This window comes from Eublepharis macularius, chromosome 18 (assembly GCF_028583425.1).
Source record: "Eublepharis macularius isolate TG4126 chromosome 18, MPM_Emac_v1.0, whole genome shotgun sequence".
Classification (NCBI taxonomy): Eukaryota; Metazoa; Chordata; class Lepidosauria; order Squamata; family Eublepharidae; genus Eublepharis; species Eublepharis macularius.
Window position 1 is genome coordinate 33,531,927 of NC_072807.1, and position 25,767 is coordinate 33,557,693.

Consider the following 25,767-nt stretch of genomic DNA (forward strand, 5'->3'; position numbering starts at 1 on the left):
ACATCTGGATGCAGACACCCTGTTCCCTCTTTCATGACCTTGTAAATGTGACTGGTGTGTTAGAATTGCCTCTTCCATGGAACACTGAGAGTCTCTCTACACGGGACACCTCAGTGTGTGTTCGTCAAGTGTAGGGAGACACAATGTTGTCCAGGAAGCATAGTTTAAAAAGACAGAGCTGGCGGAGATCACTCCTCAGAGGGTTTGTTAATTTCATTTTCTCCTCCCTGAAGGCTTTGTCATTTTTACCTCCCCAGTCTAAAACTGTGGGATTGCAACCAGAGGACGGCGAGGAATGGAAATGGGCTGGAGTTGCCTTCCAGAGCCGGGCTTGGACATGGAGAGGTTATAATGGGCTGAAGTTTCCCTTCTGGCATTTCACAGCCCCTTCACACAGCTCCCATATATAGTCAAGCTTTTGTCCTGCTGCCGGCTCTGTCCTTTTAAACTAACCTTCCCAACTAACATTGCATCTCCCAACATGTGCTTTTTCCGTGTCAGATGTCTCGTGTAGAGAGACTCTAAGATTAAACTTCCTAGGCGACGTTCCTAAGGGTCTGTGTTTATTTCCAAAGGAGAGTTAGACTCAATATGATCCCGTGGCAGAAATCTGTCCAGGACAGGCTGCCTTATGCAAAAAGCGTGTGTATACATGATCGTTTAAAGCAGTGATCTGCAGTGTGAGGACTGGGGCATTACACATTCATCAGTGTTTGTGTGTCATGTTGGAAGGTACGTGGTTTCCCAGGGCTCTGCTTGACTCTCTTTTCTGTTCTGCCCTTCCTGGCTTGACAGGTGACTTGCTTCACGATGGCCAATCTGTGCAGACCCAGGAAGGCAGGAACTTGGAAGCTTGTTACAGCCACAGTTTCCATAGTAGCAGCTGCCCTGTGTTTCTTGGCGTGGAGGAATGTTGGTGCATGCAGCAGGCGACTGGACACGTTTGGGATCCATCGGCAAGGTGCAATTTGTCAAGGGGTAAGTCCAGAGGAAAGTCAGAGCGCTACTTGCAGTCTTGTGAGTGACCTTTCCTATTCATGGCGCTTGACTCGCTTGCTTGATACATCTGAGGACAATTTATCCATTTTTACACACACACCCTCCTTTCCTCCACAGGTGGTGTGCATGTTTCTCCCCCTCCCTGTTTTATCCTCACAACAACCCTGTGAGGTGGGCTAGGCTGAAAGAAAATGCCTGAGGTCACCCAACCAGCTTTATGACTGAGTGGGGATTCGAAGCTGGGTTTCCCAGATCTTAGTCCAAATGCTCTAACCATTGTACCACCAACAGCAGCACTTCTGCCATACTGTATCTGCCTGTGGAATTCTGTAGAGAATCCATGTCCAGATGTGATACTGTAACTTAAACACAAGAGGGACTTGAGAAGGTTAGCACAGGATAAAAACAAACCATTTCTCTGTACAGGTTTGCACACACTATTCAGATTCTTCTGTGTTTGGGATTCCCATACCTGTTCTGAATGAGAGCCTGTTTGGTGTAGTGGTTAAGAACGCGGGACTCTAATCTGGAGAGCCGGGTTTGATTCCCCACTCCTCCCCTTGAAGCCAGCTGGGTGACCTTGGGCTAGTCACGGCTCTCTGGAGCTCTCTCAGACCCACCCACCTCAAAGGGTGTTGTGGGGATAATAATGGCATACTTTGTAAACCGCTCTGAGTGGGCATTAAGTTGTCCTGAAGGGTGGTATATAAATCAAATGTTGTTGTTGAACGGAGACTGGCTTTCATTTTCTCCTGGGCCCTGCAGCGTGATGTAGCACACCTTGGCCGTTTCTACACAACTCACCTTCTTCCGGAATGGGGCGCAACGTCACTAAAAAAAGCGTGGAAGATAGCGTCTTCTCACGCGAGTTTTGCGCAACGTCGCACAAAACTCACATGAGAAGATGCTATCTTCCGTGTTTTTTTTGTGACGGTGTGCCCCGTTCCGGAAGAAGGTGAGTAGTGTGGAAACGGAAGCTGGGCCAACTTGCCTGTCGTCAGCTCCCACCCACCTTCTGTACTTCTGTTGATTGTAACCCTAGCTGTAAATATCTCTGCCGACTGACTGTAACACTTCACGCCTCTGACGAAGTGGGCTGTTTCTCACAAGAGCTTCTGTTGTAATAAACGGGTTAGCCTTTAAGGTGCTGTTGTGCCTGCAGCAGCTAGCTCTAGGCGCTTTTATGAGATCTACCCTCTTTTTGTTGGTCTTTACTGATGGATCCTGCAGATCTTCCTGTTTTGGGAGTCTTCCTGCCGCCTCATCCACGAACCTGAATCTGTGAGGCTTCCAGTTCTGGCAACTGTATCAGACCCGCTGCCTCGGCAAGAGAGGACGGGATTTCCTTGTGATTGTCCATAAATGTTAGTCCAGAGGAAAAACGGGCATGAGGGCTTGCCTTCCCGGTTCAGCGGCAGCCGCAGGTGCTTGCAGTGTGGTTCAGGAACTGAGTCCCCAAGTCTGTCCTGCAAAGACCCAGAAATTTCTAGAAGGAACCGTCAGTCCTTTGCCACCACTGCGCTCAAGTGGAGAAGCATGAATAAGTTTCTCTTTCCAGCAAAGGTAAGGAAGAGAGCATGGTCTCTTGTTGACCTCCCCTTCAGCTTTGATTTTTTTTCCCTCTGGGCTCAGCAGTGCATACAGCAGGCAGTAATAACCTTAGGAGGGACAGTGAAAAGCACTGCTGCAAACTGCAGGCCATGCAAGATATTTTGGCTCCTTTCCCCCACGCTCCCTGCAAATAAAAAATCAGCATGTCAAGAAGAAAAAGGTTCTAACAGCTAGCTTTCTTTCTGCAGGGAGGTTTTTTAAATAAAAGGAACATTAGAACTGTGAAATATTGGGAAAGACACTGGGCACTTCCATAGAACACCAGGCATAACCACAGTGTCTGATGGTTGTTGTGGGTTTTCCGGGCTGCAATGCCAGGACCACGGCAATACAGCCCAGAAAACCCACAACAACCATCGTTCTCTGGCCGTGAAAGCCTTCGACAATACACAGTGTCTGATGTCTGAAATTTTGAGGTGGCAACCCACTACATGAAATCAGTAATGGTGCTTGGATCCAACCAGTTGGGAGCGATAACCGTGCACTGCTCAGGATAATAAGGCACCAAGGATGATGAAATGAGTGAGGAGATGAATATCGGAGAAAGGAATAATGAATGGCAGAGAACTCTAAAAAGATCCTTTCTTTTTCTCATTCAGGGGATTGCCAATGGGGCACCAGGATCTCTGGAGCCCGAGTGCTTGAGAAGACCAGGGAGAGAATTTGATGGGGAATCGCTCAGCCCCAAGCATCCTCACAGATCCCGGTCCACGAGCTCACAGCGAAGCAGCCGTTTCAGGGACAGCAGAATGTAGGTTTGGCCTTCAAGGAGCTGCTTCAGCACAGAAGGTGGAATGATTCCATTGCATATTTCCAGGGGTGAGGGTTTGAGACATCGGTCAAAGGAGACTGAGGGCAAGGATGGGGGTAGCCAAGTAGCAAACATTTGTTCAGGACCAGCTCAACCGTACAGCCGAACTATGCCACCCTCTGGGGAGATGAATCTCCAAGGGTTCCCCTTCACCCTTGATAAATGATGATTAAATACCTGGGTAAATAGAAATGTTTCAGCTGAGTGCCTGAAGAACAGTAAGGAGAGCCTGTAGGGAGAGGGCATTCTAAAGGTGAGGCGCCACCACTGAAAAAGCCCTGCCTCTGATTGCTGCCTGCCTCACCTCTGCAGGCCAGGATCTAGAGAAGAGGGGTTCAGGAGAGGATCTTAATGGGCAGGTTGTGTTTTGCCAAAAGGCAGATGGTTCTTTTAGGATTTGGATTCAATGAGCACACCGGTGCAGAAGGAAAAAAGAATTTATTCAATAACCAACAACAAGTGACAATAAGTACACAGATCCAACATACACGGCAACAAGCCACACATACAAAACAAAGGAAGGATATCACACTTCAGCAGCCTTTCAGTTGCTGGGGGATCCCTTCTAACAGCAACAAGAGGACTCCTTCAACCTGGTTCTGCGTGGCACTGCTGCAGCTCAGTCCGTGTTGAGGTCCAATTAGAGAAGGAATTTACTGAGACTTATATAGGCTGAAACTACTTCATTTTGATTCCCTTCAAAAGGGAGATAATTAAAGGAAGGTCGATTGCTTGTCAACAAGGGAAGGTTCAAGACCAAAAAATACTCTGTGTCCAAGGCCTGACGCCAGTTCAAGAAATGATTGCCTGACTCTCTCTTGTCAAGTATTAGTTTACATATCCTTGTACTTAACACATGCAGCAAGGTTAGAGCTTATATCAGCAGAAAAACAGTATAGCCTAGCAAGGCATATTCAGGCCAGATGGCATGAACAGGGCAAGATGGAAGGACTTGTGGCATACCAACATAAGTTTTCCGCAAATGCCACTACAGGTTGGACAATATGGAAGGAGGATGCCTTCCAAGCACTCTGGCACCAAGCCGTATAGCATCTCAAACGTAAGAAACAGTACAATGAATTGGGCCCAGAAACAAGGTGGAAACCAGTGTAGACCTTACAGCACAGGGATAATATGATCCGTGATTCTGGACCCTGACTGTAGACAGCCAGTGTGGTGTAGAGGTTAGAGAGTTGGACTAAAGTCTTGGAGTCCCAAGTTCGAATCCCCTGTCTGCCGTCTGCTGGTTGACCTTGGGCCAGTCACACACTCATCCTAACCTACTTTACAAGGTTGTTGTGAAGAGCGGAGAACACTGTTGTAACCCCAGTGGGAAACAAAAGAGGGTATAAATATCTAAATAAGCAAACAGCGGCCTGTCTACTGCATTTTGAACCAATTCACAGTAAATCACTTAACAATGCAATAAACGCAGAGCGCTCTCGCGAATGAGTGGGGTGCAATGGTATAAAAATAATGATGATGATGATAACCGTGCTTTATACCAGTCTTCTAGACAGATTAATGCCTCACCCAGAGTGGTGAGTGTTGTTATTATCCTCACAAGACAGCTGGGGCTGAGAGGAGGGGCTTACCCAAGGCCACCTACTGAGCTCATGGCAGGAGTGGGATTCGAACCAGCAGGGTGTTGATTTGAAGCCGAACCACTTAACCACTGTGCTACAGCAGCTGAATCTTGTTTAAGGCAAGATGGAGAAGGTCTGTCTTGAAAATTCTTTTGAAAACCTGAAATACAGCATGCTTCTTCTTTGCAGAGGTTTAAGCACCGACGTGGAGTCCTCTGAGGGGCCTTCCCACTTGACGCTCGGCTGGCGGCATCCTGTATCTCGTCTCCCGAGCCACGATTCAGGAGCATTTGGTCCCCTGCAGCCATCGGCTAGAAGACGGCGGAGTGTCTCAGAGCAGGACCTGAGAGCATCCCTACCCGAGAGGGTCCATAAGGAGGCGGAACTGGCGGCCTTCCTAAGGGAAGCTGACCATATGCCAAGAGGAGAAATAAAAGAGCTGAGAAAGCTGGAGATAGACCTGAACGTGATGAGGTTTGAGCTGCTGTCCCTGAAGCAGAGGGTAACGTAGAGCCTGCTATTAAATATTATTGATTTTAAATTGGTTGTTCTTGAAATGTTGGCCTCGTCTCTCTTACAAGTGGGTCATGAGGCCAGGAGGAAGAGGGTGAGTTGGCTCAGTGGCAAATGGGGAAGGGAGTTCCTCTGCATAACATTTCACTTGGCACCTGAAATTAAGCAGATCATTTGCCAGGTGAGCAGCAGGGGTGTGGGTGTTCTAAAGAGGGGGAGCCACTACTAAAAAGGCCCTCTCTGTGGTAGCCACCCATCATACTTCTGCAGGTGGAAACCCTCCAAGTACAGTCTTTTCAGACGACCTGAAATGGCAGGCAAGCCCATGTGAGAGTAGGTGATCCTTTCTAAAGTATAGGTGGAAGGATTCTGTGTACACAAGAGTCTTGTGGTTTTTTAAAGACTTCCAGGGTCATCGTGGCAGAAACTTTTACGGATTAGAGCTCGGGGTGGGTAGTTTCCAGGGCTTTAAACAGAGCAAAAAACTTGGAAGAAAAAGTCGGAGATGTGTGTCTCTTGTTCTTTTCGGCAGCTTCCCAATTGCCTCATACACTGCCGGCGGCTGAGTGCAATCCAAGTTACAGGGCGTCATTGCTCTTCCTATTGTGATGCCCCAAATGAGCGCTTTGGTGGCTTGGCCAGAGAACCAGCCCTGGGTGGGGTAAATTGATTGCCGATAGAGTGAAATACCTCCTGCCTTCAACCCCCTCCACGCTGGGGTCAGTTTCTGATTGTGCCCCTGCCATCTCCTCTCTGATTCAGTGTCTTTCCTACCGCAGATGGAGAGCTCCTTCTTCCTTCTGGAAAAGGAAAAGATGTGGTTGGAAATGATGTCTTCTGCAGACAGGAAGCGAAAATGGGAGCGGGAGTATAAGTGAGTGGAATCCCTGGTGTTGGGTCAGAAGAATTCAGTGAAAGGCTATTCTGAGCGAGGGCAGAGAACTTGGATCTTATAAATTAGAAGGTTAGCTTGGATGGTGCTGTCAGGAAAGCTGGGAAGTCCAGGTTGTAAGAGTGTGATTCTGGCCAAAGAGAGGCAGCATGGTGTAGTGGTTAGAGTGTCAGACTAGGATCTAGGAGACCCAGGTTCGAATCCTCGCTCTGCCATGGAAGTTCTCTGCGTGACCTGGGGCCATTCACACACTCTCAGCCTAATCTACCTCGCAGGGTTGTGAGGATAAAGTGGAAGAGAGGAGAGGTGAGTAATGTAAGCTGCTTTGGGGAGAGAGGCGGAGTATAAATGCAGTAAATAAAATAATAATGAATAAAATGAGAGCGGCCAGCTGTTTGCTTTTCGGTCATCATCTTCAAACATCTGAAGCAGCCACAACTATTCAGAATCATAACATAGGATGTAAAAAGGGCAATTGACAATACAATTCTAGGCAGGCATATACAGAATCCTACTGAAGTCTGTTCAGTGGGGCTTACTCCTAGGAAAGCATTCTTAGTATTGCACTGTAAACGTTGTTGATGTGACAGAGAGCATGGAAGAGCCAAATTAAAATCCAACATATAATACAGTCAGTGTGACTCTTCCATTGTAATTTCCTGCAAGGGAATCCAGTTAACAGTTCTTAGCAATATAGAAGATCCCTGCTTGACTGGGACGGTCTTACTTTTTAGGATGTTCAGTTTGAAGATGGAGCTACTGAAGCCCAAATCGTATTCAGGCAAAAGGCGATACAGATTATTATCCCGGGACTCTGGCAAAAATGAAAATATGGTAAGAAAGTCATTGTACAATTACATTGGTGGACAGGATTTGTGGCTGTGAAAGCGTACATAAATGGGCTGTGCGTATAATGCAATTGGCTAGGAAAGTTTATTTATTTAAGTTATTTATAGTCCTCTGACTCACGGCAGATTATCCAATGTCGATTTTAGTCAGTTACAGTCAATTTCAAGGACATTTCAATAAACAATATAATAGGGTAAATAAATGCCTTTTTGCAAAGATTTAAAACCAGCAGAAATCCAATAGAGTTGAAGACATACTGAAACAGAGCAAAAGTGATTCTAAGACTGACATATGAAACAACACAGAAACGACCCAGTAGGATCACACTTATAGCTACAGATAGTACACAGTAGTAAAATCTACAGTCCCTATCCTTTTACTGATGCCTCTCTTTGAGATCTCTTCCTTACAGTACAGGCCTCCTATCTGAGTAAAAAGCCCTCTTGAATAATTCAGTTTTGCATTGTTTCCAGAAAGCCAAGAAAGTGGGAGCTTTCATGATGTCTTCGGGTAGGCCACTCCATAAGGTAGGGGCCACCAGAGAGAATGCACGCGGGCAGGGAGCCATTGATTTTGCCCATGTGAAGGGTGGCACCTGCAGAAGGCCCTGTTCAGATGAGCAAAGCTGCCATGGTGGGACATAGGGAGAGAGGCCGGCCCGTAGACACGACGCACCAAAGCTGTGAAGAGCTTTGTATGTGATAGCCAATACTTTGAATTGACCCCGACAACTGATAGCCAATAGAGTGATTGCAGAATATGAGTAATATTCATGCTCCTCCTATTAATTTATTATTTATTTTGTTTATTTCATATTTATATCCCACCCTCCCTGCAAGCGGGCTGAGGGTGGCTAACAACATTTTAAAACAATTTAAAACGTTACATCTGTATAAATATTAAATATTAAAATACTGTTTAAACAGTGACATTTTGTATTGTGCAGCGGCAGCATCAGGAAGACTTATAATATTTTGCATGCATACTGTGGTGGACAGGTTTTCATGGGGGGGGGGGTAAATTTCCTTTCCCGCCCCCCAGGCCGGCGGAGGCCCAACCTTAGCCATGAGCCTGGTGGAACAGCTCTGTCTTGCAGGCCTGGCGGAAAGACAATAAATCCCACCTTGTCCTGGTCTCAGTAGACAGAGCGTTCCACCAGGTAGGAGCCAGGACCGAGAAAGCCCTGCATCTCGTCGTGGCCAGGCGGGCCTACTTGGGACCAGGGACCACTAATAGCTGTTTTTCTCCCGACCGGAGAGTCCTCCATGGAATATATGGGGAGAGATGGTCCCGCAGATGCCCTGGCCCCAGTCCTAGCTCCTGATTATAACCAAGCTGCAGACTTCTATTCAATTGAAGTCTCTGAGTTAACTTAGAGGGGAGATCTGTGTACAATGCATTGCAGTAGTCAGTGTTATCGTGGCACGCGTCCAGGCAACCAGATCAGCCACGTTGAGGTAGGGAGCCATCTTCCAGGCTAGGCTGAGTTTATAGAAACAACGTATTGGTGTTTATTCGGCACTGGCCAATTCTCTCTGACTGATTTCCCTGCACGCTTGAATTCCAGGGAAAGAAGGATATTGGCCAACATGTGCCGGCCCTTCAAGAAACCCTGGTTGCTCAGGAGAACTGCATGAACCCCTTGCATGAAGAGCAGAAGGAAACGGCACAGCAGCTGAAACCTGCCAAAGAGGTTTGTTGTGATGGGTGTCATATGAGCGTTCCTCTTCCTCATTTATCTGTCCTGGTTCCCAACGTGCCATCCTTCTGCCCCCATTGCATCCAGGCACTCCTTCCAGTGGGAGATCAACGCAGCATCCCAAGCTGGGGTTGGCCCTTCTGCCAGGATGGGGGCCTTGGCAGGTGCCCAGCCATGCTGGTCGCCATTGCTAGCTCTGGTATTGGTCTAGAGGGATTCAGGAGCCAGGTTTGGTCCATGGAAGCTTTTTTCATATTGGTGTATTTCATTAAATCTGAGCAGGCGTATTCTCTCCCAGCTTCCCTCCACCCTGAGTTAATCTTTAATTTCCAAGTCTTGCTCAGATGTCTTTGCAAAGTACACCCTGCAGGGAAACACAATAGCATGTGCCACGAAATATCAACAGAATGACACGGTGATGCCCCCTCAACAGGAGGAGAACCTGCTGCCTACTCAAGTGATTGGCTTGGAAGGGGAAGTGGATGAAGCATCTCCAAAACCGAATCGAGTGCTTTCGGATAGGGAATGCCTCCTCCAGGTACAGTGAGGGCAGTGGGCAGGTGGGGTGATATGGGGAGGAAGGAAGATGCAGAACTCGGCTGGCCAAGATGAGATGGGTTGTGGGGAGGGAACAGCCGGGCAGGCAAAGGCAAGCTCGGCTTGGGTATTTTGGATGATTACATTTGAAGCTCAGAATCTGGATTCCCTTGGCCCCAAATTTTGGAGCAGGAGCCTACAAACTTTGGAGTGAGGTGGCTCAGGTGCAAAAGAAGCCAGAGTTCCTATGCCTGTGTTAGTTTATGCAGAAGATCTGCGTTTACCCAGATCCCAACCCTCAATTTGTCCTCACTTGCCATTGGTCACATCCCTAAGTTGATCTTCAATAGATCTGTTGCCTCATGTTGTCAAGTTACAAACCAGAAAATCTATTGGTACTTTTAAATTTGCCACCAAGATAGGTGATGAAGCAGTTGTGCTTTTTGCCACTCAATTGCCTTCTTTTTTAAAAAAAAAATCCCCAGCCCAGCTATTCCTGGTTGCAGGTGCTGCGGGGGGACTAGAGGAGGATGGGAGGGGGGAAGAATGGGCAGGAGAAGCCAATAAAGACACAAGGGAGACTCTCCCAGGTGCCAAGATATGGTTTCCAGATTACATCCAATTGATTCCGGAAACATAACGGAAGCCTGGTTTTCGCAGAGGCAATCAATCTGTCTCTGGGCTGTACCACTTCAGAGTGCAGGGGATGGCTCACACGAAAAAAAATACCCTCCCTCCAATTGAAAGCTTGCACATCGGGGGAAATGTTCTTGCCCAGACTTTTCTCTGACACGCTAGCTTTTTGAGCAGAGGGGCAAACGTCCATCACGCACGTCCTCGCCTTCAGTCTGAAGTGGTACAGCCCAAACAGGGATATAACCTTTGCAAGAACTAGGCTAGAGTCTGTATCCAAACCTAAAGAAGGTGGCAGCAATGTTGCACCAAAAAGGCAGAACTATTCAGAATTGGACTTTGCAAAGTTCTGGTTCAGGGCAGCCCAGTTGGGTTGCTTAAGCATGAAGGCGGTTTCAAGTGCAGGCTGCAGCCCCTGCAGTGACTTCTGCTGCTCCACTACCAGGTACAGATGCTCCCTCTGGAGTTGGAGTGTATGCAGAAGAAGCAGGAAGATGACTGGCCATTGGACCTCAGTGCGGACTGTGTTGAGGCCGAGTCCCTGGTCAGCCAGCAAGACCCAGAGAAGGTTCTCCTAAAAGGGGAACTGAAATCTGCCAGACAGGTGAGCCTCAGCGGTGGGAATGGATTCTGGGTCTATCCTTTCAGTCAATAGAAATAACCCCATCTTTTGTCTGCTAAAAAACCCTGCTGTTTTGAATCAGATATTTCAATTACGTTCGCAAAGAGCAAAAATTTTTGAGACACTTATACGTACTTTCTTGTCTTACTAAATGTGACTCAACCGTTCCTGTTAATTTTATTTGTATTTGACTTCTTTTATACCTCGCTTTTTTTCTCACTGGGGATCCAAAGCCCCTTACATCTTTCTCCTCCATTTTATCCTCACAACAGCCCTATGAGGTAGATTAGGCTGAGAGCGTGACTGGCCCAAGGTCACCTAGTGAGCTTCTGTGGCAGAGCAAGGCATCATTCTAGATTCTCCGATATTCTGACTTCACACTCTGACCACAAAATGTGAACAGAACGAGATTTATAAACGTTACTAAGTATTTTTGTGTTGCCTGAATGACCAGTTGCTCCCAGTGTATTATGTTTGTGTGCATTTCTGGAAATGATTAGTGACAAACAACACTTTTAAATTGGTTGCATCAACTCTTTGTTGTGATTACAATATGGTTTAACTTGCTGCCTTAATAAGCTGTTAACGGTACATTTTATGGTTCCCTGTTGCTTTCCATGGTTCTCTCTTTTTTCCCTTTGACGCTCTGATCCACATCGTTTTGGAAAAGAAATTCCAGAAAACAAATATTGCCAACTGTGAATTGTGCAAAACATTTGCCTCCAGCTTCCCAAGAAATTGTGTGAAAAGAATTTGAAAAAATAATTTGAAGATACCAATTACGAAAGTGCTGATCACATAGAATCAAGAGTTTCAATCAAGCCTGTGACAGTAATGCCTTAAAAATATGTGTTTTGAAAAAAATTGAGAGCAAATGTACAGGGAAAATATTCGATGGGGTTATGCCAAGCAAAGTTCTTTGAAAGCCGTGTCCTTATATACGATACGACTTGACCCTCGTGTTTCATTGAGCCAGAATAAATTTGACTTTGAGGTGTGTGAAAAGAACCTAATCAGCTCCCGCTTTTGGGAAAAGCGTGATAATTACCCAAACATTTTAGATAGCACTATCTGAAATAGTTTCCATTATTTTATCAGAGTTAAAGGCTTTGCCTCCGACTGAGTACTGACTCACAGTGCAACGGCCAAGTTTTGCTTTGGCACAAACGGAGCAGATTTGAGAATGATTCCCTACATGTATCACAAAGTGCTTCCAAGGGTGTCAGTTGGCTTCTGTTAAGAGGAGATGGGGGAAACTGAGGTCTCCGATGCAGTCTCGTCTCGTGGTAGGATCCTCACTCAGCCACAAAGCTCACTGCATGGCCTAGCGTATTCACCCCCTCTCAGCCTCACCTGCCTCAACGGGTTGCTGTGAGGATGAAATAGAGGAGGGAAGAATGATGTAAGCCACTTTAAGTCTCCTTTGGGGAGAAAAGTGGGGGGAAGTATAGAGGAAGTCAATAAAAAGTGAGTTCCCAACTGCTTCGTTTTCCATACACCTTCCCAGCCTCCCAAGTTCCCATTAAAGAACAGCTGGTGCTGGGGTGCCACCTCTGGACTGGCAGGTTTCTGGAGATTTGGGGCAGTACCTGGGGAAGGCAGCACTTGGGTAGGGAATAAAACTCAGCAAGGGTGTAAATCTATAGAGCCTGCCCTCTGAAGGTGCCGTTTCCTCCAGGGACCTGGTCTCTGTTGTTTAGAGATTGGTTGTAATTCTAGGAGAACTCCAAGACCAACCTGGAGGTTGGCAACCCAGTGAGGACACATCTGCAGGTGTTAAAGGGAATTGCCATTTTTTTTGTTCTCGGCTCTGGCTCCCCATTCAGAGTACTTGGACAGTGAACTCACAAAAATATATACAGAACAATTCCTTCAGGAATGTATGCATGTAGGAGACAATATTCTTATTAAGGTATAGCCCGGGGAGGACATTTCTGCTGCTGGACTCCCTCCTCTTTGTCTTGCCAGCAGATCTTGAGGGAATCTCCCCTTGCAGGTAAACGAGGAACTTTCCTTGGAAGTAGCTGAAAGCCGCCAGAGTCTAGAAGCCTCTTTAGACAGCCTTCATCGTTTGGAAGCCGAGAAGGAGAACCTGGAGGCTCGTATTCAGGACCTGGAGAGTGAACGGGCCCAGCTGCTGAGGGAGAGGGAAGGGAGCCCCCGTGAAGGGCCAGCGAATGGGGCAAGCCAGCATGAAGAGGTGGAAGCTTTGCAGGAGACCTGTACAAATCTCAGGTACTTTGGCAGTAAAGGGTTCCAGGTGGGCAGCTGTGTTTGTGTCTGGCGGAAGAAAAAGCATCAAGAGTCTTGAAGTGTGTACAGAGAGCCAGCGTGGTTTAGTGGTTAGCGCGTCAGACTAGGAACTGGGAAATCTGGATTCAAATCCCCACTCTGCTGTGGAAGCTCACTGGGTGGTGACCTTACCTACCTCACAGGGCTGTGGCGAGGCTACAGTGGAAGATGGGCGAACACTGTAAATTGCTCTGGGTCCCCCATTAAAGGAAAAACAGAAGGTACAGATATCTACATACATAAAGGCTGACAATGTTGCATTCCAGCATGAGCAGGGAGCGGATCTTTTCAAAGCAGTCAGATTATGTGGGGGAAAGGGAGTGGAAAACAAAATAGTAAATGGCTTGGAAATGGCAGTACAATGGAGGCGATGCAGGGATTAAAGGGTTGGAGCCAGAAGGGAAGAGAAGCAGGGTTGGACTTGGAGAGGTCTGGGATTGAATCCCAGTTCAGCCTGAGTCTTTCTGAGTGGCCATGAACTTTCCTTTTGTCCTAGTCTTTATGGGGTAGTTGGGGGGCTTTAATGACTTCAATATATGCCGCTTTGGAGGATGGCCTCAGTAGCAGAACGTTGTGCTCCGCAGGCTGAAGGTCCCAGGTTCAATCTGTGGCATCTCCACCTTAAGGGACTCTTTCTGGCAGTGTTTGTTGGGAAGGATGTCTGCCAGAGATCTGGTGAGGGCCAGCAGCGCAGCCTAAGGCAGCTGTATGTTCATACATGAATTGAAAGAAGGCTTCCATCCCTCTAATGCAGGCCTCTGTGCACGAAGGGAGATTTAACAAAAAGATGTTGTTAAAGCCTGCCTTCTTCAGGATTCGAACTCAGGCCCTTGGCCTCTCATTCGGGAAAGACCTCAAAGCTTTTTAATTTATATAGGTACTTTCAGGTGGGTAGCTGTATTGGTCTTTAGTAGAAGTGCAAGATTCGAGCCCAGTAGCATCTTAAAGGCCAACGAGATTTCCAGGGTATGAGGTAACGAGAGTCAGAGCTCCTTTCTTCACATACATTTAGAAGTGGCCGTTTCTAGAGTTTTATCAAGGGTTTTATCTTCTGGCTGGATATAACTCTACATACAGCCACTTTCTAAATGTATCTAAAGAAAGGAACTTTGATTCTCAAAACCTCATACCCTGGAAATCTGGTTAGTCTTTAAGGGGCTACTGGATCCAAATCTTGCACTTCTAATTTTATAAAGTAACCTGTTGGGAATTACTGGAGAGAGGTTTTGAATGACTTCTGACCTGCTCCTTTTATCAGCAAGCCCTTTGTCAGTGTCTTGGGATGGGCTAGACATACATTCCAGGACTCCTCCAGAATAGCATCCCATGCACGTTCTTTTTCTCGTCCGGCAGGGAATCTCAGTGCTTTCTGAAAAGGGAGAAGGACATCTCGGAGACTCGTTGTCTGGAACTGGAAGCTGCTTTGCGTGGCAAACAGGAGGAGATGGAGAAACACCTGGCAGAGCAGAAACAGGTTTCTCAGTACTGGCAGGACAGGTGGGACCAGGTGGCCACAGCCCTGAAGGCCAAGGAGGAGGAGCTGGAGAAAACACATGTGCAGAGCCAGGCCTCATCTGCTGAGGTGTGTGGTATTCAGGGAGCCCCCGCCCACAGCTTCTAGGGCTGCCTTTTCTCAAGACATGGAAGCCCCTCCTTGGGAAAAATGGTTCCTCAGCTGAAGCACTGGTTGCTGCTAAAGAGGAGGGCTGGGAGAAGGGAAAGGTGGCAGCTTTGAAGGCAAAACTCTTTTGGTTTTGGGGAATGTGGAATGGATCCATCAGCTACCAACCAATCTCTTGTCCCCCGCCCCCATCCCCTGGCAGTTGGAAACTCCTCTGCTTCTCCAGATGCAGCTAGACGCTTGTAAACAGGAGCTGGAACTGGAACGGAACCGCAGCCAGGCCCTGCAGCAGCACGTGCAGCAGCTGCAGTCTGGGAGCCAGACCTTCGCTGTTCCTACGAATGAGGTGTGTTGTGCAAATAACACATCACAGGGCTTTTGCAATGCCTGTTTTCCTTCAGGGAGCTTGCTGAAGCCAGCTGGCAGTGTTCCCTTGCTTCTGCTGCAGCAAGATCAGAACCTCCCCGCTGATAGGTTAGTCTGCTTGGCCTCCTTGCTGATAGGTTGGTCTGCTTTGGCTTCCTGCTGATAGGTTGGTCTGCTTGGCAATGTGTTAGGCCTATCAGTTAGGAAGTGGAATTCAAGGACACATGGATGGTGGCAGACCAGAAGTGCCATGGCAGCCAAGGCAACAAACAGAAGTCACTCTCCTGTTTATGCCACCCTTGGATGGCATTTGCTTCTCTTGTCTTTCTGTACATGGGAGGGAAATGCAAAGTTGGTCAATCAGGATACAGTTGGCAGAATTCAGCAGCTTGCAAAGGAATCCTATTTGCCTAATTTATTTATCATCTGTTAGTTGTGGGGAGCGTCAAAATGTTATGCGGGGCACTCTGGACCCTTCCCAGATAACTAGAAATCCTACTTAACCCCTCTCTGGTTTCTGAGTACTTCCAAGTTCTCATGACGCCGCCCCCCCCCCCCCCAGTACTGGATGATCAGCCAGTGAGGCCTTACTTGGGCATACAACACTGGTAAAAGCAGAGCCTTCTTTGCAGCTGCCCCAATGTTGTGGGATAATATTTGCTGGAACGCCCTGTCATGTAATTTCTCAGCTTCTTTTAGGGTGGTGGGGGGAATGAAAGCAAAATTGCTCTAGCAGTCCTGTGGCCCTTCTTAATTGAGTTAGAAATATGTTTTTCCATTGCTGGTTTTGAATGCATGTATTGATTTTAATTGGTTTTGTTTATCCTGTTGTACCGTTGTGAACTCCTTTGGTAACATTGTTTATAAAAGGATATAGTATATACTGTAGTTATATTTGAAAGGCTAAGTATTGGAAGGATTGGTTAAGGAAAGAAGAGATGCTCGGGTTGCTGAATTCTGTGCCAGGGAAATCCATAGAACTGCAGAATACACATACATTTATTTAAGATACCTAGTGTCATCATGTGGTTTCTAAATAAAAAAGAGTTCAGTAGCACCTTTAAGACTAACCAATTTTATTGTAGCATAAGCTTTCGAGAATCACAGCTCTCTTTGTCAGATGCATCCTTCGTCTTAAAGGTGCTACTGGACTCTTTTTTATTTAGAAACCACATGATGACACTAGGTATCTTAAATAAATGTATGTGTATTCTGCAGTTCCATGGATTTCCCTGGCACAGAATTCAGCAACCCGAGCATCTCTTCTTTCCTTAACCAATCCTTCCAATACTTGGCCTTTGTCAGATGCATGGATGCTTTGCAGTGCTCAGCTTGGGAGAGTTACAGGTTGCAGTTGGGGGTCTTTTATTTCACCATAAATCCACCCACGCTATCAAAAAGATTTCAGCAGCAAGTCTAGTTTTCACTGACAACTGTGTATCCACTTTGTCTGTAACCAGCTCTTTCTCTCTGAAATCCTAGACTGCTCCACAAAAAGTAGATGCAGAAGTGGTCCAAGTCCGAGAGGAGCTACAAAAGGTCTGGGACATGTTGAAGTCTCGCGATACTGAACTGGAAGGGCAGCAGCTGGAACTGGAATCCATCAGAAGCCAGGTAGAGACCAGTAAGATATTGGGTATAGCAAGCTTTCTGACCAGGAAAGTCTATGAAGTATAAATTCATACTAAAACTGGACCAAATGTTTATGCAGTGTGCAGAATGCCGCTCGGAGAAGCAGCACCTGGATCGAATAGTTGCCTCTCTGGAAGAGCAGCTGGCTGAGAAGTAAGCAAACTGGGAGGAGGGGCGTTGTGGAAGGGGGGGGGGCTGTGGCAGCAAAACCCTGAAAGGGAATCTTGAAATCTGTTCATCGTTACTGCAGCAGAAGCTTTCATGGTCACTAGCAAGGACTATCAAACCCAGGGCGAACTTAGACATTAAAATGGCCCAGGAGCAAGAAGAGCTGCTTGGTTTAGGCTCTCATCAGATCCGGGAGCCTGGGGGCAGCACTGCAGGGGATCACGTAGCTTGAACACCATCAGTGGCAATGCAGGAGGAGCCAGTTGGTGAACCAACCCCGGGCACCTCGTCGCCAGCCAAGCAGACCCATGTAGCACTATCAGCCCCTCGTAGCTCAGGTTGGCTCACTCTCGGCTGCCAGCGGCCCTCCGAGGACCTAACCTTATCAGGAACTGGCCAGTCCACCCCTCTCTTAGAATCCTTACATCTGCACGATGCTGAGTGCAGAGGGAAAACATGACACTCCTTTTATGGAACAGGAGGATTCGAATCCGGTGACGACTAAGAGACCTACAAATTTCCAGGGTGTTTTTCTTGAAAGCTTAAACCCTGAAAATCTTGTTGGTCTCTAAGATGTCACTGGACCCAAATCCTGCTGTTCTACTGCAGACCAACACGGCTTCCCACCTAAAACTATCCTTTTAGGGAAGGACGTCTGTATTCCACATCCCTTAATAATGCTGTGGGGAATATCCATGTCAGTTGCCCAACCACAACAGCAGTAAGAGTGGAAGGGAAGTCACTTTTCCCCAGGTTCAAAATGTAAAGCCTTTTGAAAATGCTCCTCATCGCCAGGAATAGTCTTAATGTTGACGATGTAGCTGCATTTAAGCAAGCCTAGGTCTACCCAGCGCCTGGAGGCAAAGCTCAAACATGCCTACCTTGAGCTCCATGTTGGAAGAAAGGCCGGATATAAAATCTATCCTCACAGCAGAAGCAAACTTTGGAAGGAGGCTGCATTGTGTGTGTGCCACCAAGAAATAATAAAGAGCGCAAGCATTATCTGGGCTTTGTGCACGGCAGTCGTTGAAGATGTCTCTTGTGTCTTCAGAGAACAGGCCTTGAAACGCCTCGAGGAAGCCGAGAATGTGAGCAGAACGGAGAAGGAGATGAAAATTTCTGCGCTTGAGCGGAAGGTGAGAGAGGCCCGAGAGGAAGCCTGTGGCAGGGAGGGGGGGGTGTCTCTTTGGTAAAACCCAAGGAAGGTCCAGATCTCGCACGAATTTGGGGATCTCCGTAAAGCGAATTTTTTTCAGACAAGCGTTTGGTGGCCCAAGAATGGAGATTGTGGTTGCCTTCCTTTTATTTGTGCTGTATGTGCAGTTGTGTTTGTTTTTAAGCGTGGTGCATCTAAGTCCTATTGATTGGGAGGAAAAGCGAGATAACAAATATTTGAAATAAATATAAAAATAACCACTCGGGATGCAGATGCTTTGGGTGTAGAGGGCAGCTGAGGACATACCTTTATTTTTATTTGCTTGATTCTGATTTTATTTAGCATTTATTTCATTTACAGTCTTGCTTTTCTCACTGTGTCTGAAGGTGAATTGCAGGATGTGAAACAGTGCGATTAGTCCGCATAAGAGAACCAACAAACAAGGTGATAGAATTAGTTTTCCCATTAGGGAACAATGCGAACAAGAATCGATCGAGGCAGGTACCCTGACTGTCCGAAGCTGAACATAGGGACATATTGCTGACATCTCATATCAAGGGTCATGTGATTCCTTCTGTTAGCGCACCATAATAACCCTGTCCTCTGTTAGCTAAGGCAGTATACACAGGGGGTTCTCCTAGAGGTCTCCCATTCGGGTACAGACCAAGCCTACATCTGCTTAACTTCAATATGATCATGTTCTTTCCACCGTATCCTGGGATGAATTACGGTTTTCCAAAGTATCTTTCAACCTCTTGGCTGTTTAGGTTCCATGATGGAGAGAGGGGGCATAAATGTAATACTAAAACAAGTGTTCTGCCATCTGTTACCAACTGTTCATGTTATACTGCAGCCACTCAGTACGTGCAACAGCAGGCTGGGCACAGCACCTTAATGTTCATGTGCGTGCATGGAACACACGTGTGCTAGAGATGAGGAGCATGCAGTTCTCGCTCTTGAGAATTTGCCTCTGGAGACATTTGAGAGGGGGTTGACTACTAAAGAGTGACAAGATCAGTAAGGTACACACACAAGATGTTAACAAGGTTTCCCCAAAGGTAAAAATGGGGACAGTGGTTTATCAGGTCCAGAAAATTGGGAATGACTGCTAGCAAATTGGGATAGTTGCAAAAAAAAAAAAAGACATTAGTGGGGTGATGAGAGACACTCTGTCTGCTCAGCCAGGTGTGCCACACAAACAATAAGCTGAGCAATGGAAACAGCCTGCAGGTGGGGACCATCGTGCAAAGACAAGAAGGTCACCACAAAGAATTCGGGGGATTACTGAACTGCTAGGGGCACATTCTCTCTCTCTCTGTTCTTGGATGATACCTCTTTGGTGCACTTCCTAGCTGGCAGAAATCGAAGCTGTACAAGACCTCCCGGGACTCGGGTCGCATAATGCTCCCGAGACACGAGAAATGGGGAAGAACGGGACAGGCAAGGACGAAGAATCCCAGGGGAGGTGCTCTCGCCGTAGCACGGCTCCAGCCCAGCTGAATGAAGTGATTCAAAGTAAGAGCTTTCGATCCCCTGTCTTTGGGGGTCATGAGCTACAGCAACGGGGAGCACACAAAGCATTCCCAGTGGGGTGGGGAGGGTCCATTCTCCAAAGGGCTGCGGAGGGACGGATGAATGGGAGACTTGGATAGTCCTTACTCAGCGATTTCTGCTCTTCTGCCTCATTTACCCACTCCCTGCTCCCACGGGAAAAGGTGCAGAAAAACAAGATGAGGAGGAACTGACCTTGGGTGGCTTGAATCAGGCAAAGGACCTTTTGAAGGGGAGCGTATCGGACCAACCTCCAGTTCCCAGGCCGGTAAGGGAATCATAAAAGGCAATCTTCAAAGGGCTTGGTATTAATAATAACAACAACAACAACAACAACAACATTTGATTTATATACCACCCTTCAGGACAACTTAATGCCCACTCAGAGCGGTTTAAAAAGTATGTTATTATTATCCCCACAACAACATTCACCCTGTGAGGTGGGTAGGGCTGAGAGAGTTCTGAGAGAGCTGTGACTTGCCCAAGGTCACCCAGCTGGCTTCAAGCGGAGGAATGGGGAATCAAACCCGGTTCTCCAGATTAGAGTCCTGCGCTCTTAACCACTACACCAAGCTGGGTCTTAATTACCACTGCATTCCTTACAGCACCGAGAGCTGAAAACCCTGCAATATCCCCATGTAATGGAGCAGCAGCTCACCGCCCCATTCATGAATCGACCAAATCATCATTAATGGCTATTAATGGATTATCATTAAATACTACATACTGGCTAATGCATACACTATATTTCTATTCCCTGTACTTACTCTGTTACTTACTGACCATATTGGGGATGGGAGGTGGGTGGCAAGGTATGTTCGTTTCTCTCTCTCGCACACGCACACACAATTACTTCTTTGTGACCTTGCCGTGGTCTTTGCCTAGTAACCAGTTCGCAAAAAGGCCCACTTTTGAATATACTGCTCACCCACAAGCACAAGGAGGTGCAAAAGCCGCGGGGATTCCAGCAAGATGTGGCGGTCTGCTTGTTCCCTTCGACCTCACACAGGTCTGTTTGATTTCCCCCCACTGCCCTAGGAGCAGAGTCCAAGCCCAGACACCGCCGTAAAAGTCATCCCAAGCCCCCAAGAGGAGAAGGAAATCCTGAAATGGCGGCATCAACTGGTCACTGAGCAGGTGAGTCACTGCCCTTATTGCGTCTCCTGCTCTTTCCCTCTGATTCATCAAGGCATTCATACGCCTAGGATGAGGGAAATGTCACGACGTGGGTGTGTACGGACGCACACGAGCTTAGGGCGGCTGGCACCATTGCTTCTGGCATGGCTACTGTTGTTCGAGTTCATCGCTGCTGTAATTAAAGCCTCGGTTTGTTTGCTTTTCTTCTTCAGAACATCTCTTAATGGGCTTTAGAGCATTTGTTTCGTCACTTGAAGCCACGGGCCATTAGAAGCATTTTTTACGCCTCAAACTTAAACCGGTTAACCAGCAAGGCATCCCTGCCTCCCCCTGCCTCCGTCCTGAAATTCTGCTCTGTGGCGTATCCAAGCACACAGCAGAACGGAGAAAGAGCAGTGTTGTGTAGTGGTTAACGTGCGAGGCTGGGGAGAGTCAGGTTCAAATCTGCACTTGGGCTGTGATGCTTGCTGGGTTCATCTCAGGACAACGGTACATTTTGTCCTGCCCTTCCTTCAAAGAGTGCCGGGCCGTGTATGTGGCTCCTTTCTTACCCTCACAGCGACCCTGCCAGGTGGTTACATTAAGAGTGACCAGCATGAGGGCACCTAGCCAGGGTGGGAGCTTTGAAGCTGGGCCTTGCAGATCCCGGTCTCTAACCACAACTCTACGCTTCCTTAGCTTACCCTCCCATACAGGATTATTGTGCAGAAGAAATGAGGGAGGGGAGTACTAGGCCCAGTGCCCCCTGGAGGAAGAGCGGGGTAAAAATATAAAAGGGTTAGAAACATGATTGAAGAGCCTTCTTGGATCAGAGGCAAGGGCCGCCGAGTCCAGCATCCTGCTTCCCACAGTGGTTAATAAGATATGTCCCAGAGTGTAAAGACCACAGCCCCTCCTTGATCATGAACCTCCCTCCCACCCCACCAATGTTTGATATTCAAAGGTAGACTGCCACTGAGACTGCAGGTTCCACTTAGCTCACAGTGAATGGCAGCCATTGATGGGCCTTCTTTCCATGATTTGTCTAATCTCTCTTCTTTGAACTAGTGGATCAAGACGGGTAGCCGTGTTAGTCTGCCTGTAGCAGCAGAAAAGAGCAAGAGACCAGTAGCACCTGTAAGACTAACAAAATTTATTGTAGGGTATGAGCTTTCGTGAGACACAGTTCACTTCTTCAGATACACCTGGAATGTGGGTCCATCTGTCTTTATGTCTTGGAGAGTGGAGCGGTTTCAGATGCCAAATGACAATGAGTGGTGAATGACAATAGCAGGCGTGATTGGATTAGGTGTGGAGAAACCAGCATGGGTAACGAGACAGGAAGCCTGGGTCTTGAGTCAATCCAGGGGGATGTATTGTCTTGAGCTCCACCATCAGCAGACTCTCTTTCTAACCTCCTTTTGAAAATCTGTTGCAGGATAAATTTTGTTGGTCTTATAGGTGCTACTGGCCTCTTGCTCTTCGAACCAGTGGTAATACTGAAGCATACGAAAGACAAATTAAACTTTGTGTATGTCTTTTTTTAAAAAAAAAGCCCTGAAGGAATCCTATCCCTATACCTGAATATACTCAAGATTAATGACACTTTACTGATTAGGAGAAATGTTCCAAAAAAAGAAAAACATTAAATAAACCCCTTAACCCAGCACAAACCATTACAGAGCTAAAGACGGGATCTAAACCAGATTAGTTAACCCAGCATAATTGTCCTTGGAATCTTACCTACCCTCAGGGCAATCTGCATTGGCTAGAATCCCTGTCTGTCGTTTTCTCCCTCCCCAACAGCTGAAGGGGCTTTTCAAGCAGAGGCAGCAACAGGAACAGTCCAAAAAGCAGCTTGGAAGAAGCAAGGAAGAGAGGTCACAGGCGCCTCGGAAACCTCAAGAGGTCCTGATAAGAAGTCTCTCCCTTCCTCCCCTCTCTTTCGGGATTTCCTGCTATAGGCGCCATTGTGCCTGCAGTTGGCCTCCTGGTCGGATGTGGGATTTCATAAAGACTCGGCATTTCTCAAGACGACCGAGGGAGTAGTGAGCTGGAAGGAGAAATTTTGTTTACCCAGCTCTTGAGGGTTGTGTATGGGTTTGGGATGGCGTACCAGAGGTACTGGAAGGGTGCAGGGAGGCACAAAGGGGACAGCAATGAATGGCCTTCTGGAATGCCCAGAATTTCTTCTTCTGTCTCCATACAGGCTGTTCCCGAGTCCGCCAGGCCTTCGGAAGGTCAGTCTGCAGACCCAGATATGCCCAGCAGCAGTGCAGAAGTACAAAGACTCCAGCGACTACTGAAAGAGAAAATGGAAACCGTAAGGGAACGATCTAATCTTCCAGGGCCTGCTCCCCATGGGCCTTGCAGGCAGCTCTTCTAACACAGCTTTCCCCATAAACAGCTGATTCGAGGGGGGAATCCTCAAAAGAGGTAGAATGACATATCGATAAAGAAGACTCCATCGACCGCATGGACCTTCTGAAACACGTACGGCTCGCACACAGTTGTCAGATCCATTTTCTGAATGTCTACCGTTTCTCTGTCTCTTTTCTAGATCTCCTCCATGGCTTCAGAGATTCAGGCTCTACAGCAGAAGAATGAGTCTCTAATGAAAGGTAAGGGACAGGCTGCTTTGCACAGTTGGAATTGCAGGACATAACTGGTGGAGAGCCGTCACCAGGGCTAATCCTCATTGTTCTCTGGTGTTGACTTGCCAGCATGCAAGGACTCGAATCCTCATTTTCCCCTCCATAGGGTAATTTTTACTTGCATAAACCATTCCCAAAGGAACTTCACCCACCCCCTCCATGTCCTTACCAGAGCCTAAGATTGCCGGAAATAAACACAGCCGCAAATGTTGTTAGTCTTATAGGTGCTGCTGTACTCTTGCTCTTTTCTACAACCTGAACCTAGTCCCATCTCTTTAGCTGGAGGGTTGCTAAGGAGAAACCAGCAGTAGGCGCTGTTCAGAGTATACAGTGATCTCCAGATTAACCCCCTGGGAAAGCTCTAGAAACCATGTCAAAAGCTGGCAAATCTGACTGGTGATTTAGGAGTTCTAAGATCGCTTCCCTTTGGTCTTTCCTCTTTGTTTTTAGCTCTCCAGGGAGAGTGCAGCTCTTAGTCTTTCCTGGCCCCCTCTCTTGCCTTCAAGAGACTTCACCCTCTGCTGATGGAGAAGTCAGCATGACGGAATCCATCTTTGGAGGAAGGGCACCTTCTCAATTTCTTCTCTTTGGCCTCCACTACCCAACTGTTTGAGAGATCCAAATATACCCTCTTTTGAGCTTGGCTGAGTGGGCTGTAGCTGTCACCTTATGTGAAGAGGGACACTGTTGAGGCAGAAGGTGTTAATGAAATGGAAGCAGAGTGCCTTGTGGGAGCAGATTGTGTGGGTAGGGCTGTTTACCACTGTCCAGAAAGACAGGCGTTTGCATGTGAAACAGCAGTCCACCCAACCGAATGTGGTTAGCTGGGGCATATAATGAGGCATGAGAATGTACAGCCTGGATGGGCATTTTGCAACCTGGGCTGATTCCGCACACGTTGGATAATGCACTTCCAATCCTCTTTATAGATCATTTGGAACGGATCTTTTCATGTGCGGAACAAAAAATCCACCTCAAACGATGGATAAAGTGCATTGAAAGTGCATTGTCAGTCAAGCAAGCCTTTATTGGCATATATTGAAAGTGCATTATCCAACGTGTGCGGAATCAGCCCTGGTGGCGGCTGCAAAGGGAGCGGGGTGGGTATTACTTTGCATCTAGTGCGTTTGACTCTCATGGTCATGGCTGCATTCCTGGGTCTACTTCTTCCTCGACATGGAGGACAGCTGGGCGCTGCAGCTAGGCGATCGCTTTCCAAGCACGTTGCAAACTGTGCCAGAGCAAACCCGTTAATGCCCAGGGAAACCTTGTGTTTTTCTCTCCCCCAACAGCTAAACTGAGGTTCCAGCAACAGATCCAACAGATCCGCAACCTTCCTAAGCAACGGCCAGAGAAGAGCAATGCCGAGCTCCTGGTGCCGCGCCTCTCTGCCAGCCTGGGGCAGGATGTGCACAGTGCCGAAGGCAGTGACAGCTCCGTGCCTTCTCCGCAAAGTGATGAGCCTCCGTTCACAGGCAGCCGAGAGGACCTGAGGAAGGCGCTGGACTTGCCTCATCAGCACGTCGGTGCCGAAGACCGGAAGGGCAGTACTTCCGATGAGAGCACGTGCCAACGGCACTTCTCGGCTTTGCCTTCGGCACAGTCACGGCCCCCGGCTGTGCCTTCCGCCAAACCCAAGCTGGAGCTCGTCCTTCCTCTGCAGGCTGACAGCGAAGGGTCTTTGCTTAGTCCCCGGGGTTCAGCTCTTCTGTCCCCAAGGCCTTTCGGGCCCCCAAGGCCTTGGTCGCCTTTTAAATTCAAAGGGAGCCCCGACATTCCAGAGGATAGAGAGAAGCACTGAATGGAAAATCGCCAAGAGTCCAGTAGCACCTTTAAGACTAACCACCTTTATTGTAGCGCAAGCATCTGATGAAGAGAGCTGTGGCTCTCTAAAGCTTACGCTACAATAAAGTTGGTTAGTCTTAAAGGTGCTACTGGACTTTGCGATTTTGCTACTTGTAGACTAACACGGCCAACTCCTCTGGGCTGAATGGAAAAGGGCTGATCCTTGGATTTCATCTTTTCCCCCCAAGTCCACAAGAACCTTCCACCATATCGCCAAGCTTTATGGCGGGAATCCCTATTTCTACTTTAAGAAGTGTGTTTCCCCCTTCCTTTAATTAAAAGGTTCCGTATTGCCCAGAGATTTTTTATTTTAATCTTTTTCTTAAGATTTTCCTCTGTCTGGATTTCAGGGAGGACAACTAGGAGTGCCGGGTGACCGGCTGTATTAAATCAAAACACTGAATTACATTACCAGGAAAAGTAAGCCAGGCTCGAAAGCCCAAATGTAACCTGATTTCCAGTTGCCTGAAATTTTCCCAGTGAACGATTCAGAAAGGGAGACGTGACTTTTATCTTTTCCCTCTGGCTGCATTTCTGGTAACAATCAGCCCCTGTTTTGTTCTTAAAAAGGGAAAGGCTTCTTGAACCAAGGGATGAATATAAGGGGGATGAGG

General features: G+C 47.5%; 1 protein-coding gene across 1 annotated transcript; it reads left to right on the plus strand.

Annotated features, from left to right (window-relative positions):
- The first annotated feature begins 894 nt into the window (after nucleotides 1-894).
- On the plus strand, nucleotides 895-25,445 carry LOC129345623 (centrosome-associated protein CEP250). Its single transcript, XM_055002843.1, has 22 exons — nucleotides 895-978; nucleotides 2,230-2,562; nucleotides 3,210-3,361; nucleotides 5,197-5,509; nucleotides 6,300-6,394; nucleotides 7,147-7,246; nucleotides 8,829-8,954; nucleotides 9,394-9,498; nucleotides 10,576-10,734; nucleotides 12,749-12,987; nucleotides 14,398-14,626; nucleotides 14,868-15,011; nucleotides 16,514-16,645; nucleotides 16,743-16,816; nucleotides 17,883-17,967; nucleotides 19,340-19,502; nucleotides 19,703-19,806; nucleotides 20,577-20,675; nucleotides 22,461-22,562; nucleotides 22,864-22,977; nucleotides 23,215-23,275; nucleotides 24,601-25,445. The coding sequence occupies exons 2-22, from the start codon at nucleotides 2,362-2,364 to the stop codon at nucleotides 25,107-25,109; spliced, it is 3,306 nt and encodes a 1,101-aa protein (XP_054858818.1). The 5' UTR covers nucleotides 895-978; nucleotides 2,230-2,361; the 3' UTR covers nucleotides 25,110-25,445.
- Nucleotides 25,446-25,767: the final 322 nt, after the last annotated feature.